Source organism: Lithobates pipiens, unplaced genomic scaffold (assembly GCF_037356315.1).
Source record: "Lithobates pipiens isolate NorthernLeopardFrog02 unplaced genomic scaffold, aLitPip1_a1.2 Scaffold_18, whole genome shotgun sequence".
Classification (NCBI taxonomy): Eukaryota; Metazoa; Chordata; class Amphibia; order Anura; family Ranidae; genus Lithobates; species Lithobates pipiens.
In genome coordinates, this window is record NW_027507758.1 from 251,347,716 (window position 1) to 251,363,557 (window position 15,842).

The window sequence follows — 15,842 nt, forward strand, 5'->3', positions numbered from 1 at the left end:
ATTTTGAAAAAAACACAATGGGGGTTATTTATGAAAGGTAAAGCCACAGTGCACTGAAAGTGCACTTGGAAGTGCAGTCGCTCTTAATATAAGCGGTAGGTCTGAAATTAGTGGAAGCTCTGCTGATTTTATCATCCAATCATGTGCAAGCTAAAATGCTGTTTTTTATTTTACTTGCATATCCCCCTCGGATCTACAGTGGTTTTACTTCCAAGTGCACTTGCAGTGCAAAATGGATTTGCCTTTAGTAAATAAACCCTGTTATCTTTTATTTTTGCTATAACAAATATCCCAATTTAAAAAAAAAAATTAAATAATTTTTCCTCAGTTTAGGCTGACATGTATTCTTCTACATATTTTTTGTAAAAAAAAAAAAAATCACAATGAGCGTAAATTGATTGGTTTGCGCAATAGTTTTAGCATCTACACAATAGGGGATCAATTTTTGGCATTTTTATGGCGTTGATCATCGATTTTTATCGGGAATGCGATATTGCGGTGGACAGATCGGACACTTCTGACATTTTTGGGACCAGTGACAATTATACAGCAATCAGTCCTATGAAAATGCACCGATTACTGTATAAATGTCACTGGCAGGGAAGGGGTTAACATTAGGGGGCAATCAAAGGGTTAACTATGTTCCCTAGGTGTGTTCTAACTGTGGGGGGATGGGACTGACTAGAAAGAGAGCGAGAGATCGGTGTTCATACTTAGTATGTCTGTCTCCTCTCCCTGAGAGAAAAACGATCTGAATGTTTTCACACACAGATCCAGGTTCTCGCTCTGTCATGCATGATCGCGGGTGCCCGGCGGTCATCGCGCCCGCCAGGCGCCTGCAGTGGCTCTGGCTAAACGCGCGTGCCCCCTAGTGGTGAAAATGCGAACCTACTTAAGGTAACGTTGTTTTGCCCAGGGGAGCCAACCTGCTGCAGTACAACTGCGGTGGCTGGTCAGGAAGGGGTTAACCCATTTCTGATAATAATATAAAAATAATTATATGCATATTCTATGCTTAAACTGCAATATTCCACCCATAATTCCCATGAAAGATAATTCTTCCCATATTCCCATGAAAAACAGGTCAAATGTAATTTTTCCATTACTTCTGTATAATTTACTATGATCCTATTGTACAGCTGCATATACATCAGCAAGTGAACAGTTAAACATTAGCGACTGCTTCTTGTGACATTGTATCAAGCACTGTAGAAAAGAGTAACATAATTTGAGAAACAACAGAGTCATTACCATAAATATGTGTATAAAGTACACTGACATCTAGTGAGAGTTCTGAGTATTGCAGGCAATAATCCAATCATCCCAATATGTAGTTTAGTGCGTCCTGTTAATCCCTATATCTCTAGCTGCCCTTTGTGTGTTACCTATGCATTAGCTCCTTCACCTCCTGATCGCTCTGTCTATGGCCTGTATACGGCTGTGCACCATTACCATGTTTTAACCCCATCATAATGATGTTTTTTTCCCAAAAATTATGGTAAGAAAAAATTAGATCACCTTTAAGTGTCTAATTTCCAAAAAGGGGTCATTTTTTTTCTTAGCCCTGGTTCACACCAGTGCGATTTGCAAAGTTACACACCACTGTCGCTAATGGAACAGTTATGACTTTGAAAAAGGTTTCTGCACTACTTTTTTGCAATTTCATTGCAACTTGCATTGACTTCTGTTAAATGAAGTCGCAAGCCACAATGAAGTGGCACATCAAAATCGCACTGTTTGGGTGGCTTTGAAATTGCGCTGAAGTAGCACAATTGCACTGGTGTGAACCAGGGCTTACTGTCCTGCCATTTTTATTTTGACAAAAAGTTAGGGAAGCTATTTTTCTTTTCTATAGTAAAAAATAAATAAATAAATAAATAGCAGCACTGAAAACATGGCCTGGTAATGAAGGGTTACAGGCTCGTACTAAAATGGTTAACTGTCACAAACATTGAATGCATAAAAATATAATAAAATATGTTACCTTTTAATGCAAACAAGTCCAGCTTCGTTTTGTTCTAATAAAAATAGAGTACCACATCCTAAGGAAACCAAAGGAGTAAACATTTTGAGTAAATATTCAGTCACTATATTCAGAGTAAAGTAAATAATGTTTTGACAATACAAAGTCCCTTTTAATGCACCATTGTTATTAATCACATAATGTACCGTTTATTATAATAGTTTGGTAACATAATTTTCTGCAAGCTATAAACTCAAAAATCTACCAATATGAAATAAACACATTTTAACTGACCGATCAAAAATTTACCCTAATGTATAAAGAATTCCAAAATAAATCAATAAAGCTTCCATGGTGCAGTTCCAGAAGTCATTTTATTATTGTTTTGTTTGTTTCTGTGTGTTAGTAAATTACACTTTACAATGAATTTATGTGGGCAACATATTTTTTTTTTTAGCAGAATACCCTACAAATAAAAAAAATTAAAAACTACAGAAAGTTACTAGCCAACCATCACATTTATTTTATTTTAGTTGTTTTCTTTCGGCCGCTGCTCTGGATAATTTGTCTAGCAGATTATCTGCTGAGCAATTAAAAAAATTGGAGCACCGTTTTTTCAGGAGCCTTTGTTAGTTGGGTGAACACTTTCTATATGATGACTGTTGTCAGTTTACCTTTCCCTAGTTAGAAACAGAGAATTATCGTATTCTAGTACAAAAGCTACTAAATACTGACCTCCTATTGTGAAAATACTAGTTTTTGTGCTGTCATGGTGACCCAATGTGCTCAGTACTTTTTAAGTCCCTGACTCAGAATAAGCATGCAGATCAGGAGATCTGCCTTCATTGTGACTTTAATATAGGCATGCTTGTTTTAGGTTACTAAAACTCAATATCTAGTTATGCCCCATACACGCGGTCGGAATTTCCGACGGAAAAAGTCCGATTGGATTATGTTGTCGCAAAATCCGATCGTGTGTGGGCTCTAACTGACTTTTTCTGTCGGAATTTCTGACAAAAAAAAGTTTGAGAGCTGGATCTAAAATTTTCCAACAACAAAATCCGTTTAGACTTTTTCCGATCGTGTGTAGAGAATTTCCGACGCACAAAGTGCCACATGTGCTCAGAACAAAATTGGAGACAAAAGCTATTGGCTACTGGCCTCTACGTAGTCCAGTCATATGTTTTGTACATCACCTCATTCCGAACTATTGGATTTTCCACCAACTTTGTGCAAATGTGTGTATGCAAGACAAGTTTCGGCCAAAATCCGTCTGAAAAAAAGCAGACGGATTTTGTGGTTGGAATGTCCGACCGTGTGTATGGGGCATTACTGTTTTTTACCACTCAGATTTTTCATTTTGACATTTAAATAATAGCAAACTTATAGAGACGTGTTTACACTGGCTTTAAAATTTCTCTTACTGGATTATTTCTACTAAATAAGTATTTGTTTCCTATAATCAGCTTCATCTAGTATTCATAATGCAATCATTTCCTGATTCATGCTATTCTCATGAATGAAAAAATTCTTTCCTGTAGAGAAAATAGCCCAGTAACGTTGGATTTGGATGCCAGAACAAATGTACATGCAGTTGAGCAAAATTAATAACTGTAATTTATTTAAAGAAGGAAGAAATTAGCTTAGTAGCATTTGTTTTTGCAGGCATATGCAAAATCTTTTATGAATATACCCCCAGGTGTGTTGGTCTCACTTAAAACTGCCTCCAGGTGCTATCATACATCCCTAACTAGCTTTACAAAGGGGTTAGAAATAGCTTTAAGCCCCCGTTCACATCAGGCCGGTTTGAAATGTGATATGACATGTCAAATCGCCGCCTATTGCCGGCAACGTCCGAATCGGTGGGACGCCAATTTTGCAGAGCCGCACCGATTCCCAAAAGTAGTTCCTGTACTACTTGTGGTGATTTTGTGGACGATTTCAATAGACATTTGTGCAGGAACCCGCACAGATGTCTCTGAAATCAAATCGCTCCCGCAGTCGGACTGAAATGCAGGTTTGAAACCGCGCAAATTCAGCTGAACTCGCACGATTTCAAACCCACCTTCAGTGCGAACCCAGACTAAAATAAGTTTCTGTTGAAGTCAGTTTACAGTTCGATAAAAGTTAAAACTATATTAAGCAATACAAATCAAAAGATTAATAGTTTGTTAAAATAAGACGTGTATATGTTTTTCCCCAGAAAAATGTCATTATGGAGATATAATGAACCAGCCTTTAATAACTTAGACCCCTTTCACCCTGAGGCGTTTTTAAGGCACCAAAGGGCTAAAAAATAGCGCCGGTAAAGTGCCTGAAAAACACCTCCCCTGCCACCCCAATGTGAAAGCTCGAGTGCATCTTTGGGGCGGTATGGAAGCGGTTTGTAGAACCGCTCCCACGCCGCCCCTCCCCATTGAAATGAATGGCCACCGCTGCCGAAAGTGCCTGCAAAGCGGTTCGGCAGCGGCACTACACAGGCACGTCCAACCCTTTCTTCGGCCGCTAGGGGTCGAATAGCGACGCTAAAACTAGCAGCGCTCTACCGCTAATGCTGCCCGTGGCTCAGTGTGAAAGGGCTCTTACTGTACATGTTCTAACTCATTTACTATATCCCAGTATACTTACAAGGCAAGAGACTCATTCAGATGGGCCCCTAGCCAGTGAGAATCTGCAATTCTTGCCAGCACAGAAACTAGCCTCATGGACATGCGACCAGATCTGTACATGTGCAAATCAGAGGACACTGCCAATGCTGTTGGTATGTAGCCACTTATCTGAGGGGTAACATGCAATTAGGAGTTCTGACTATCCCTGAATGCAGATAGTTGGCATCCAGGGCCATCATTTCTGGCTGCAGCTAATCATTTCGTTTGTACACTCCCATAGCACAGAGTGCTGCAGGGTCCAGATGTAGTTTTTAGACACATTGGAATGCAGCAGACTATTTGCCTATTTAAATGAGGTCTAAAGGCTGGTATACACTGGACAAATATTGGTTGGTTTAACAGAAACCGGACAACATTCAACCAGTGTGTACAGCAGCCTGTCCGGCTTCTGTCAAACACACATGCTGGAAAACCAGCGGCCAATCGACAGTTAATGGCTGCCAGCACTGACTAGAGTGTTCTAGCAGGGGGCAGTTCCACTGTCAGAACACAATAGCTTAGAGGGGAGATCGCTGTACTAACATTGCATAGTAAGCACAGGTTAATCGGAAAAAAAAACTGCCTGTGTGTACCAGGCATAAAACTACATTCACGCTAGCCTGCCTGAAATTCATGCTTTCCAGATCAAGTTCTCCTGTGTTTAGATGTACATGCAGAGTATCTTTTGGCTGCAGTTGCAATTTAAAAAAAGAAAGAGAACATGCTTTCCATACAGGAACTTCCACATAAAGCCCCTGTTCACACCGGTGCGACTTGTCATGCAATTTGACAGTTCCGAATCGAATGACAAGTCGCAATCCATTGCCTGCAATGAACCCATGTCGCTCAGATTAGGAAAAAGGTTCCTGCACTACTTTTTATTGATTTCATTGCCACTTGAACCAGGGTTTATGCAGGTATTCTGTGAACTCATGGATCTGGGTTTTGTACTTTATGGTCACTCAAAGCAGAACAGACAAAGCACGGTAATATTCCACACCAAGAATGCGTCATTTCTCAGATAAAATGTACACATGTAATGAGTCAACCAAATTTAGGATTAGGAGAATTTTTTTTTTTTATGGCTCATGGAACTACAAATGCATTACTATGATTTGAACAATCAAAGCAAGGGTTGTGTGGCATAGAATAACACCAGCATGCAATGTTATATACAATGGAAGGAATATGATAAACATAACTCTTTTTCACGTTTTTCATGTTCATGGTTGGGTTAAACCTTTTTATGGCTGAATCAATCTGCTAATTTGTATAAGGCTTTTTTTAAGGTTGGATTCCCACCTAATACCAATGCAGTTCGCAGCAGGGGCCTGGTGCGTCCCTGTTCTCCATTTCAGGGACATATCAGGGCCAAATTTTTCCCTGAATTTGGCCCTGAAACTGAGCTAAAGATGCACAGCATTCCTGTGCAAGCCGCAACGGAGATATGTGAACTGGCTCCATAGAGACGCGGTCACAATTTCCTGCCATGCGAATTGGATGCGGAGAAACATCCAATTTGCATAGGTGTGAACCCGGCCTAAATCAGGCAGCAAGCCTTTAGCCTCATACACACGATCGAACTTTGTACAAACTTTCCCGTGGATTTTTGTACAAAGGGTGTCGGCCGAGAACTTGTATTGCATACACACAGCAGGACTTTTTCAGCCAACTTTCACCAAATCACGTGTTTTTTTCTGCTCTTTACCGCCACCTTTGGTCAACTTCTGTATTGTTGTCTGATCTTTTGCATTGGTTCTGAGCATGCGTGTTTGTACTTTGTACAAAAGTCCTATGGTTTTCTGTACACACGATCGGACTTTGCTCCATCTGACTTTTGTTGCCGGAAAGTTTGTCCATTCGCACAGCCAACAAAAGTCAGATGAAAACCAAAAAAAGTTTGTCCGATGGAGTGTACACACGGTCGGATGTTGCCTTAAAAAAGCTAATTTGCATGTTTGTTGTCAAAAAGTCAGATCGTGTGTATGGGCTTTTAGACACCCCTCTGAAAATGTATCTGCAGTGGCGTTGACAAGCAGCTGGTAGGCAATAGGTCGTCCCCTCACCACCTATATTAAAATAGAAGTAAAGATTAATATAACTGAAGTTTAAAACAATGCTTCCCCCCCTCCTCATACATATGCTGACTATTGTTTGTAAAATAGCTCTGTGTTCTGTTTCTATCCTGCAAAGTGGTCATGCAATCTCTAAGCTCCGGCTCCACTGTGGCAGCGAGTGGATGCTGCATCTGATGATAGGGAGTGTCAAAAACAAGGGGACCAGAGGAGCAATGGAAGCGGACAGGGGACATTACAGCTTTGGGAATTTAAGGAGAAGTAGGGACAAAGCTCTTTTCGTCTAACTTTCCCTGTGGGAGTGGGGCACAGGAGTGCACTTGGTTAATACACTCTTGTAAACTGTATTCCGTCAACTGACGTCACTCAGCCGGTCCAGGTTCTGAAGGGATCCTGACTTTAAAGTTGAAGTAAACCCATCCATAAAACAGTTTTGTTTAACGGCACGTGCCGGAAATGTAACACTCCCATTGGTTGTGCTCTCAACGAAATTGTCAAACCATCCAATGTCTGGTGTCATAACTGATCACGTGCAGAATCATGGCAGTTGTAGCTAAAACATAGGCAAAGATGGCAGCTTCCTTGGCTGAAAACAATAGGGAGGGATTACTTACACTTTAATGTCCAGATCCACCCAGCCTAAGCGGCAGCTGGCTTTGCCTCTCAGCATGCAGCTAAGTGCCTAAGCCAGCCTCTCCCTCCACAACCTGGTGCTCCAGTGAGCGCTGGAAGGCCAGACCAGAGAGCCAGTGACTGTGCCGTCACTATTCTCTGCTCACTGACAACTGAGTAACAAGCGGTCTTTGATCGCTCAGTTCTTGGTGTAGAGATGGCAGGGAACAGATGCTGTATCCACCTAAGTGAGTATGTAAGTTAAAAAAATTATTTTTAAATCCCAAACTTCTCTTTTAAGCATCATTGTTTAGTTTCTCACTGACACGAAGACTCCTTTTACATTAACACGTCTCCAAAGTCAGACGATTTCCCATGTGACTTTGATCTGACTTTACATTCTCTGGACCAAAGTCTAATTAAGTCACACCAAAGTAGAGCAAGAACCTTTTCTGAAGTCGCATCAACTTCTGTAGTGTCAGTAGGAACGGCTCTCATAGAAATACACTGAATGTCACATGTCCTGCGACTTGGGGTCTCATAAGTCGGATCCCAATTTGCACAAGTGTGAATGGAGCCCAAGAGGCTGCAGCTTACAAAATCACGTGACCGCACCAAAGGGGATGAAAGAGGTATTTACATGGAGATATTTTACAAACAGTACGCATCATTTGTATGAGGAAGGGGGAAGCAACATTTAAACCTGAGTTATATTAGTCTTCATTTTCACTTTAATACGGAAAGTGAATGCTTACACCTGCAGTGGGGGAGCAGTAAATATAGATTGAGCCCACCATGACGTCTTGCTATTTTATTTATAACCCATATGTGCAGTGGCAAAAGGGTGGGCTTTAATGCCCACATGCTGCACATATACATTTATGGGCTGCAGAGCTTTCAGTGCTGAGAGCATGCTCACCGTTCAGCCGTGGGACAAAGTTGTAGACATGCCACAAAACCAAAAATTATACCCAGTACACCATTGAACGCAACTCATTCAAGCAAATGGGGATGCACTAGATCCAAGAGCCAATCACTAGCCACTCGGTAAGGATAAGCTCCGGCGTGTTCACACAGCCCATGTGCAGAGCCTGCCAGGAAGTCAGCACTGTGCTGCGCTAATCACAGTCAGTGAGACATTGTCCCACAGCGCGGCTGCAGAGATCAAGAAATGTCTCACTGCTTGTGATTAGTGCAGTGCCAACTTACTGGCGGGCTCTGCACGTGAGCTGTGCGGACAAGCCAGAGCTCATCCTTACCCCTCGGTTGTGGGACTGTATTACCATGGAATAACAACATTAGTCTATCAAAAAAAAAAAAAAAACAGGCATTCAGGAGGCGGAGGATCTCCTGCCAGCGGCTCCCGTACCACGCTCTGAAAAGTGACCAATGGCAGATCGCTTTTCAGAGACAGCCACAAGTGTGAGAGTCTATTCCCACCAGGTGTGGGCAGCTATTCCAGCGAAGTCCTACTGAAACACAAGGTAAAATTGCCTCTTCTCCTATGTGCCTGGTTCACACCGCCGCTTTCAGGGGGCGTGTGTGCTAAAAAAAAAAACACCCCGCCATACTATTTTTTTTTTCAGCGCAACGTGAGGCAATCCACCACCTGGCAGCCAAAAGCACTTAATGAAATGTCACTATGTGACATTTCAATAAAGTTTTTTTTTTTTTTAAAGTGAAAAGTGCAGTATGCCGTGAGCGGTGTATCCGCAGTGCACACACCAGCGTGAATGGCCCCCAAGTGGTTGTCGGGCAGTTGTGTTGTGGCTCCTATTTACTATGGCTCTGCAACTATACTGCCAGCCAAATGCGACAAGGTGATATAACTTTTGCCGTGGCATGGCAAGATATGTACAGCTCTGATTGGCTGCTTGCTCTTTAGGTGGATGGTCAGGTGGCATAAAACCACAAATAAACCGCTTTCTGGCTGCCCCTGTGAACCTACACCAGCTATATTCAGAAATCTTCTAGGAAAGAGCTTTACAATCAATGACAGCACGAGCTGAGCCCTAATCACAGGGAAATCAGCCTGGGGTATAATAGTGATGAGCCTCCTTCACCTGATATGCCATAGTTCTGGGAGGCTGCACAGGCCAGCCGGGATGGGACGTATGGAGAGAACTCCACAGCATAGCCGTGCCTGGCAGGGAGTCTGAGAGCTCGGGTCACACCGCCAGCTGATGCCATGACCTGCTACCCAGCATAGCCACCTGCAGCGTGTCTGTATCGCACCGAACAGCGGCTGTCTACATTAGGCGTAATGGGAAATGACGTGCCTGTGTACTATGAACCATAACATACAGCAGAGCTATGCCCGTTTCCTATAAGCGGAAGAGCGAGGCATTATGGGAAAGCGGAGTTTCCACAACAACGCAGACGTTCATCTCACAGCTAGTGAGATGTGTCTGGCTGTAGAGTGGAGCTCCGCCGAAGACAGGAAGCACGTGGCCTCCACTCCACTTTTTTTTTTATTGAACTTTATTGTGAATCTCTGCAGCTGGCGCTCCACTACAGGAAGTCAGGAACAGGAAGTGGAGGGCACATGATTCCTGTACATGGTTTTCATGGTTCTTTCTTCGTCTTCTCAGGAAAAACTTTAAAGTACACATGTTGAGAAAGCATGCAGATGTGGCACAAGATATTACCCAGGCCTGTCATTTACAAAGTTTAAATGTTGATAAGACAAATGGCATATTTGCTGTTCAGAGAAGTAAGCATGGATTTTCCGTGCCAGTACATGTGCAGAGGAAGAACTGGTGGAAGACTCATGTAGTCCAATGTGAGTTGGAGGAATGTCTGCAATATCAGTTGTTGATGTGTGTACTATATTACTGTACAGGATTTGTTGCAGAGGTATTCCTTCAAGAAAATATCCTAAGGGAAATAGTGCTCCTCAAATTCTTTGGAGTGGCAAAGGCTGTTACATGTGTAAAGAGGCAAAAAGCGGCTCAGGTGGCCACGGACATACAGAAATCGGGGTCTCGCTATGTCCTAGCAAGATGGCACGTCTGCTATTGGCTCGCTGCGCGCCCGTTCTGGGACACCATCTAGAGTTGTCACTTCATTCCTTTAAACTTGAACACCTTTGAATTACACAGGTTCTGAGGCTAATTAAATGCAGATAAGGCACCAAGTGAGTTTAATTGGTCACGGAACCTGTGTAATTAATATATGTCCGAGTTTAAAGGGATGAGGTAGGAACAGTAACGCCGGTGTAGTGTCATATTTTGCTCCCCATCACAGAATGCTCCGGAAGTGACGTTGCAACCAGAAATTTAGCACTGGGCATATGCCATGCGTTCCAAACACTTGCACCATGCGTTCCAAATGATTTGCGACAATGCAGACCAGTGAAACAGTCAAATAATGTCAGAGAAGTGAGGGGAGGTAATCCCCTCCCTGAGCCACAGTTACCTGCTCTCTCTCCGCCGCTCTCTGCTCTGTCTAAAGTTAATGTCACGATTACCTCCCCTCACTCCCGTGACATTATCTGACGGTTTCACTGAACTACATTGTCGGAAACCCTCTGGAACGCATGCTGGAAGCATTTGGAACGCATTGCGCATGCGCAGTGCTACATTTCTGGCTGCAACGTCACTTCCGAAGCATTCTATGATGGGGAGCAAAATATGACACTACACCGGCCACCATATGCTGTCGTCCCAAAACAAGAGCTGCACTGCCCCGCTGTCATTTGGCGGTGGGCGGGCAGCAACTAGTTAAGGACAACACTTTAACAGAAAGTACAAAACCTTCCAAAAATATCTTGTGTTTCTGCAAATCCTAGGCTCCACTTCCTGTAGTATTATCTATTTGTTGTTTGTTACATTAAAGTTCACTAAAAAATTTACAAGGTGGAGTTGTGGAGACCGCATGTTTTCTTGTGACACTGGAGCTCCAGCTGCAGAGATTCACAATAAAGTTCAGAAAAAAAAAAAAAGTGGAGTGGAGGTCACGTGCTTCCTGTCATCAGTGGAGCTCCACTCTGCAACCAGACCTCCTTGCAGCTAGCTGCCTCAGGACCAATAAAATAAGTGAGGATATTGGCCATTGCACCCTGGCGGTACCAGGGTGTACTGCTTTCCAGGGTGAAAACAAATGTAAACTCCTACTGCAAGTATGGCATTTTTCTTTTAAGAGATGTATGGGATTCTTTAACCACTTGACCTCCAGAAGATTTACCCACCTTCATGACAAGGCCATATTTTGAGATATGGCACTGCGTTATTTTAACTAACAGTTGCGCAGTCATGCGACACTGTAACCAAACAAAATTGACGTCCTTTTTTCTCCCACAAATAGAGCTTTCTTTTGGTAGTATTTGATCACCTCTGCGGTTTCTATTTTTTGCGCTATAAACAAAAAAGACAACCGATAATTTTGACTTTAACATTTTTTTATTTTCTGCTATAATACATATACAATAAAAAAAATTGGATTTCTTCATAAATTTAGGCCAACATGTATTCTGTTGCATATTTTTGGTAATATCCCAATAAGAGTATATTGATTGTTTTGCGCAAAATTTATAGCGTCTACAAACTATGGTATATTTTTCTTCATTGTTAAATTTTTATTTTGGCAAACAGCGACTTATAGTGGGACTGCTATACTGCAACAGACATTCTGACATTAACTGACACGTTTGACACTTTTTGGGGAACAGTGACACGAATACAGTGATCAGTGCTAAAAAATATGTACTAATGACACTGGCTAGGAAGGGGTTAACATCAGGGGTGATCAAAGGGTTAACTGTGGGCCTAGCTAGTGTTTCTGTGTACTATGGGAAGTGCTTTTACAAGGGAAAGACATGGATTCTTGTCCGTGCTTTGCAGGAACACAGGATCCATGCCTTCCCTACTGACAGAACGAAAATCTGCCTTGTTTACATAGGCACACTGCCATTCTGCCTCTGTACCAAATGACCCGGAAGAGCTGGATCATGTGTATATATATATATATATATATATATATATAAATACGTGATCCGGCACACATCTGTCATCCTGCAGCAGTAATACTGTTATGGTGCGGACAGCAAGTGATTAAAAAAATAAATACATCACCTTGGTCCAAATTATTCTCAGTCCAATGCTGTATCTGCATAACTCCCAACTGTCCCTCATTTGTAACATAGTCCCTCTGTCCCTCTTTCCTCCTCATTTGTCCCTCATTTTGGTCTGGTCTATATAATTGTATATAAAATGCACTATGTATCTATCAAAAAGTGTTTCCAAGTGCTAAACCTTTCATCTGATTTCTAAATCGCTGCATTTGTAAATTTCAAAAGCCAGTATAAAGGAATAGTGGTAAAAAAAAAGCTCTCCAATGAGTGCCGAGCTATGTAGGGGCAGGAGGAGCTTGCTCAGCGCCCGTTCACACCACAAAAAGTCCTCCAGATCCATTCCGGATGCGTTTGTTAACCACTTCAGCCCCAGAAGAATTTAGCCCCTTCCCGACCAGAGCACATTTTGCGATTTGGCACTGCGTCGCTTTAACTGACAATTGCCTGGTTGTGCGACGTGGCTTCCAAACAAAATTTACTTCCTTTTTTTCCCCACAAATAAAGCGTTCTTTTGGTGGTATTTGATCTCCCCTGCGTTTTTTTTTTTTTTTTAAACAAAAAAAGAGTGCCAATTTTGAAAAAAAACGCATTATTTTTTACATTTTGCTATAATAAATATCCCTCAAAAATATATAAATTCCCTCCGTTTAGGCTGATACGTATTCTTCTACATTTTTGGTTAAAAAAAAATCACAATACGCGATCAGTTGTTACTGCGACATTATGGCGGACATTTTTGACAAATTGTTTTGGACCATTGTCATTTATACAGCAATCAGTGCCTATGCAAAGGCTCTGATTCCTCTGTAAATGACACTGGCAGTGAAGGGGTTAACCACTAGGGGGCAGTGTATGGGTTAAGGGTGCCCTGGGGAGTGATTCTAACTGTGGGGGGCGTGGCTACATGTGACACGTCACCGATCTCTGCTCCCGATCACAAGGAGCAGAGATCAGTGAAACTGTCACTAGGCAGAACGGGGAGATGCTTGTTTACTTTAGCATCTCCCCATTCTTCCTCCCCGTGAGGCGATTGCGGGTGTGCACTCGTGCCCTCTTCTTAAAGGGCTGCGTACAGGTACGTTAGTTTGCCTGTACAAGCCCGTCTGCCGACGTATATCGGTGTGAGGCAGTCGGCAAGCGGTTAATGCGTTCCAGTGCGTTTACATTTCGTTTCTGGATGCATTCCAGGTGGGGTCTTTTTCACTGCACTGTAGTGTGTTTTTTGATGCATTTTTAAGGCTTTTACCGCATTCCAGTTCAGCCTTGTGCAGGAAAAATGCAGCATGTTGTACTTTTTTTTCTGGAACTGAAACGCACTGGATAGAACTGCACTGGTGTGAACTATGCCATTGGAACCCATATAACTTACTTTCCATGCATTGTTTACAGTCGGATCTTTCCAGAGAGATGAAAACGGGTCGCAGGAGTGCAGAACGAAGTGCACTCCTTTGCTCCATTGGAGACGTAAAGCCAAAAAAAGTTGGTGACATACACAAGCCCCATTTTCTTAACCACTTCCCGACCGGCGCACGACGATGTACGTCGGCAGAATGGCACGGGCAGGCAAATTGGCATACAGGTACGTCCATTTGAAATTGCCGCCCTGCCATCACGTGCTAGCTGCGCGCGCGCATGCCAGTCGGGACCCCCATGAGTCCAGTTGTTTGTCCCGCGGACTCTATCACCACAGGTATACCCACGATCGTCTCACGGGGAGGCTGAACGGGGAGATGCGTAAATAAACAGCATCTCCCCCGTTCTGCCTAGCAACACGTGACACTGCTCCCTGTGATTGGAGCAGAGATCAGTGTTCAATAACACACAGCCACGCCCCCACAGTTAGTAACACACCCCTAGGACACACTTAACCCCTACACTGCCACCCCTGGTTAAACCCTTCATTACCAGTGTCATTTACACAGGAATCAGTGCATTTGTATAGCACTGATTGCTGTATAAATGCCAATGGTCCCAAAAATGAGTAAAAAATGTCCGATGTGTCTGCCATAATATCGCAGTCACAATAAAAATCGCTGCTATTACTAGTAAAAAAAAAATTATTAATAAAAATGCCATAAAACTATCCCCTATTTTGTAAACGCTATAAATTTTGCGCAAACCAATCAATAATCGCTTATTGCGATTTTTTTAACCAAAAATATGTAGAAGAATACGTATCGGCCTAAACTGAGGAAAAAAAAAATTTTTATATATATTTTTGGGGGATATTTATTATAGCAAAAAGTAAAAAATAATGCGTTTTTTTCAAAATTGTCGCTTTTTTTTGTTTATAGCGCAAAAAATAAAAACCGCAGAGGTGATCAAATACCACCAAAAGAAAGCTCTATATATGGGAAAAAAAGGACGTCAGTTTTGTTTGGGAGCCACGTCGCACGACTGCGCAATTGTCAGTTAAAGTGACACAGTGCCGAATCTCAAAATGTGGTCTGGTCTGAAAGTGGTTAAAGGGTAACTCTAATTTCGTGGGGGAAAAATAGCAAATAAAAAAATATATATAACGTATACAATTGTTACACAAGTCATATTGTAATTAAATGTTAATATTAATTACGGTACCTTTCCCTTTCAATCTGCAGCGCAGTAATTTTCTGTAAAATACAATCCAATATGGTAACATGGAGGTGTTCTGTACACAGAATGTATACAGAACGCCCCCCAAAAACATAATTTTCTGCTTGTGTGATTGGCTCACTGATTTTCCCAGAAGTCTTCACTAAAGCCTCGTACATAATCAGATTTTCGTTCGGGAATTGTGTGATGACAGACTGTTAAAATCCGACCGTTAATTCGCTCCATCAGACAATTGTTGTCCAACTTTCCTCCAATAAATGTTGGATGGCAGGCTAGTAAATTTTCGCCAGACAACGGTCTGTTGTCAGATTTTCCTACTGTACACAAGTCCATCACACAAAAGTTCAAAGTACAAACACGCATGCTTGGAATCAATGCTCACCAAACACAACATTAGCAGAAGGTGCCCAAAGGGTGTTGATCAAGAGCTGAAATTCCACATAGTACGTCACTACGTTCGTGTTTTTTGGCCGACAATTGTATACTGTTTGTATGCAAGACAAGTTCACGGCACACATCATTCGGACAAAAGTCTGATGCTTTGTCTGCGGAAAATCCGATCGTGTGTATGAGGCTTAAGATACAAGTTAGATTGTTAGCATCCCCTGCAAGAAAAATTACATTTTTGGTGAGATACTCCCAAAGGGATATCATGTCTACAGGGATGCAGACCCTGCTACTTTCCTCATTAGAACTCTGCAAGTGCAGCAATGGATTAATAATTACATTACATTCAAACCAGCAAACAACCAACCACCCCCCCCCCCCCCCCCCCCCGATGTCTGCCGATTGATCCTCACTTACCACATCTAGGCGTCTGGCATCCAAGCAGCAGTGGTGGGGATCGGGCATTCAGGGCCCGGTGGGGCCCCGCAATCCAG

The 15,842-nt window shown here is 42.4% G+C and overlaps 1 protein-coding gene and 1 long non-coding RNA gene across 2 annotated transcripts in view; one reads left to right on the forward strand and one right to left on the reverse strand.

The window, feature by feature from the left end:
• Positions 1 to 9,610, reverse strand: part of PEX7 (peroxisomal biogenesis factor 7) — a 367,801-nt gene extending 358,191 nt beyond the window's left edge. The window contains exons 1-2 of the mRNA XM_077486784.1: positions 9,362 to 9,610; positions 1,985 to 2,042 (exon numbers count right to left, since the gene is read on the reverse strand). Coding sequence (XP_077342910.1) covers positions 1,985 to 2,042; positions 9,362 to 9,488 — 185 coding nt within the window. The 5' untranslated portion in view covers positions 9,489 to 9,610. The remainder of the gene's footprint in view (positions 1 to 1,984; positions 2,043 to 9,361) is intronic.
• Positions 9,611 to 9,828: 218 nt separating this feature from the next.
• LOC143987779 (uncharacterized) overlaps positions 9,829 to 15,842 on the forward strand; it is a 134,136-nt gene continuing 128,122 nt past the window's right edge. The window contains exon 1 of the long non-coding RNA XR_013276700.1: positions 9,829 to 10,080. This is a non-coding gene — a long non-coding RNA (uncharacterized LOC143987779). The remainder of the gene's footprint in view (positions 10,081 to 15,842) is intronic.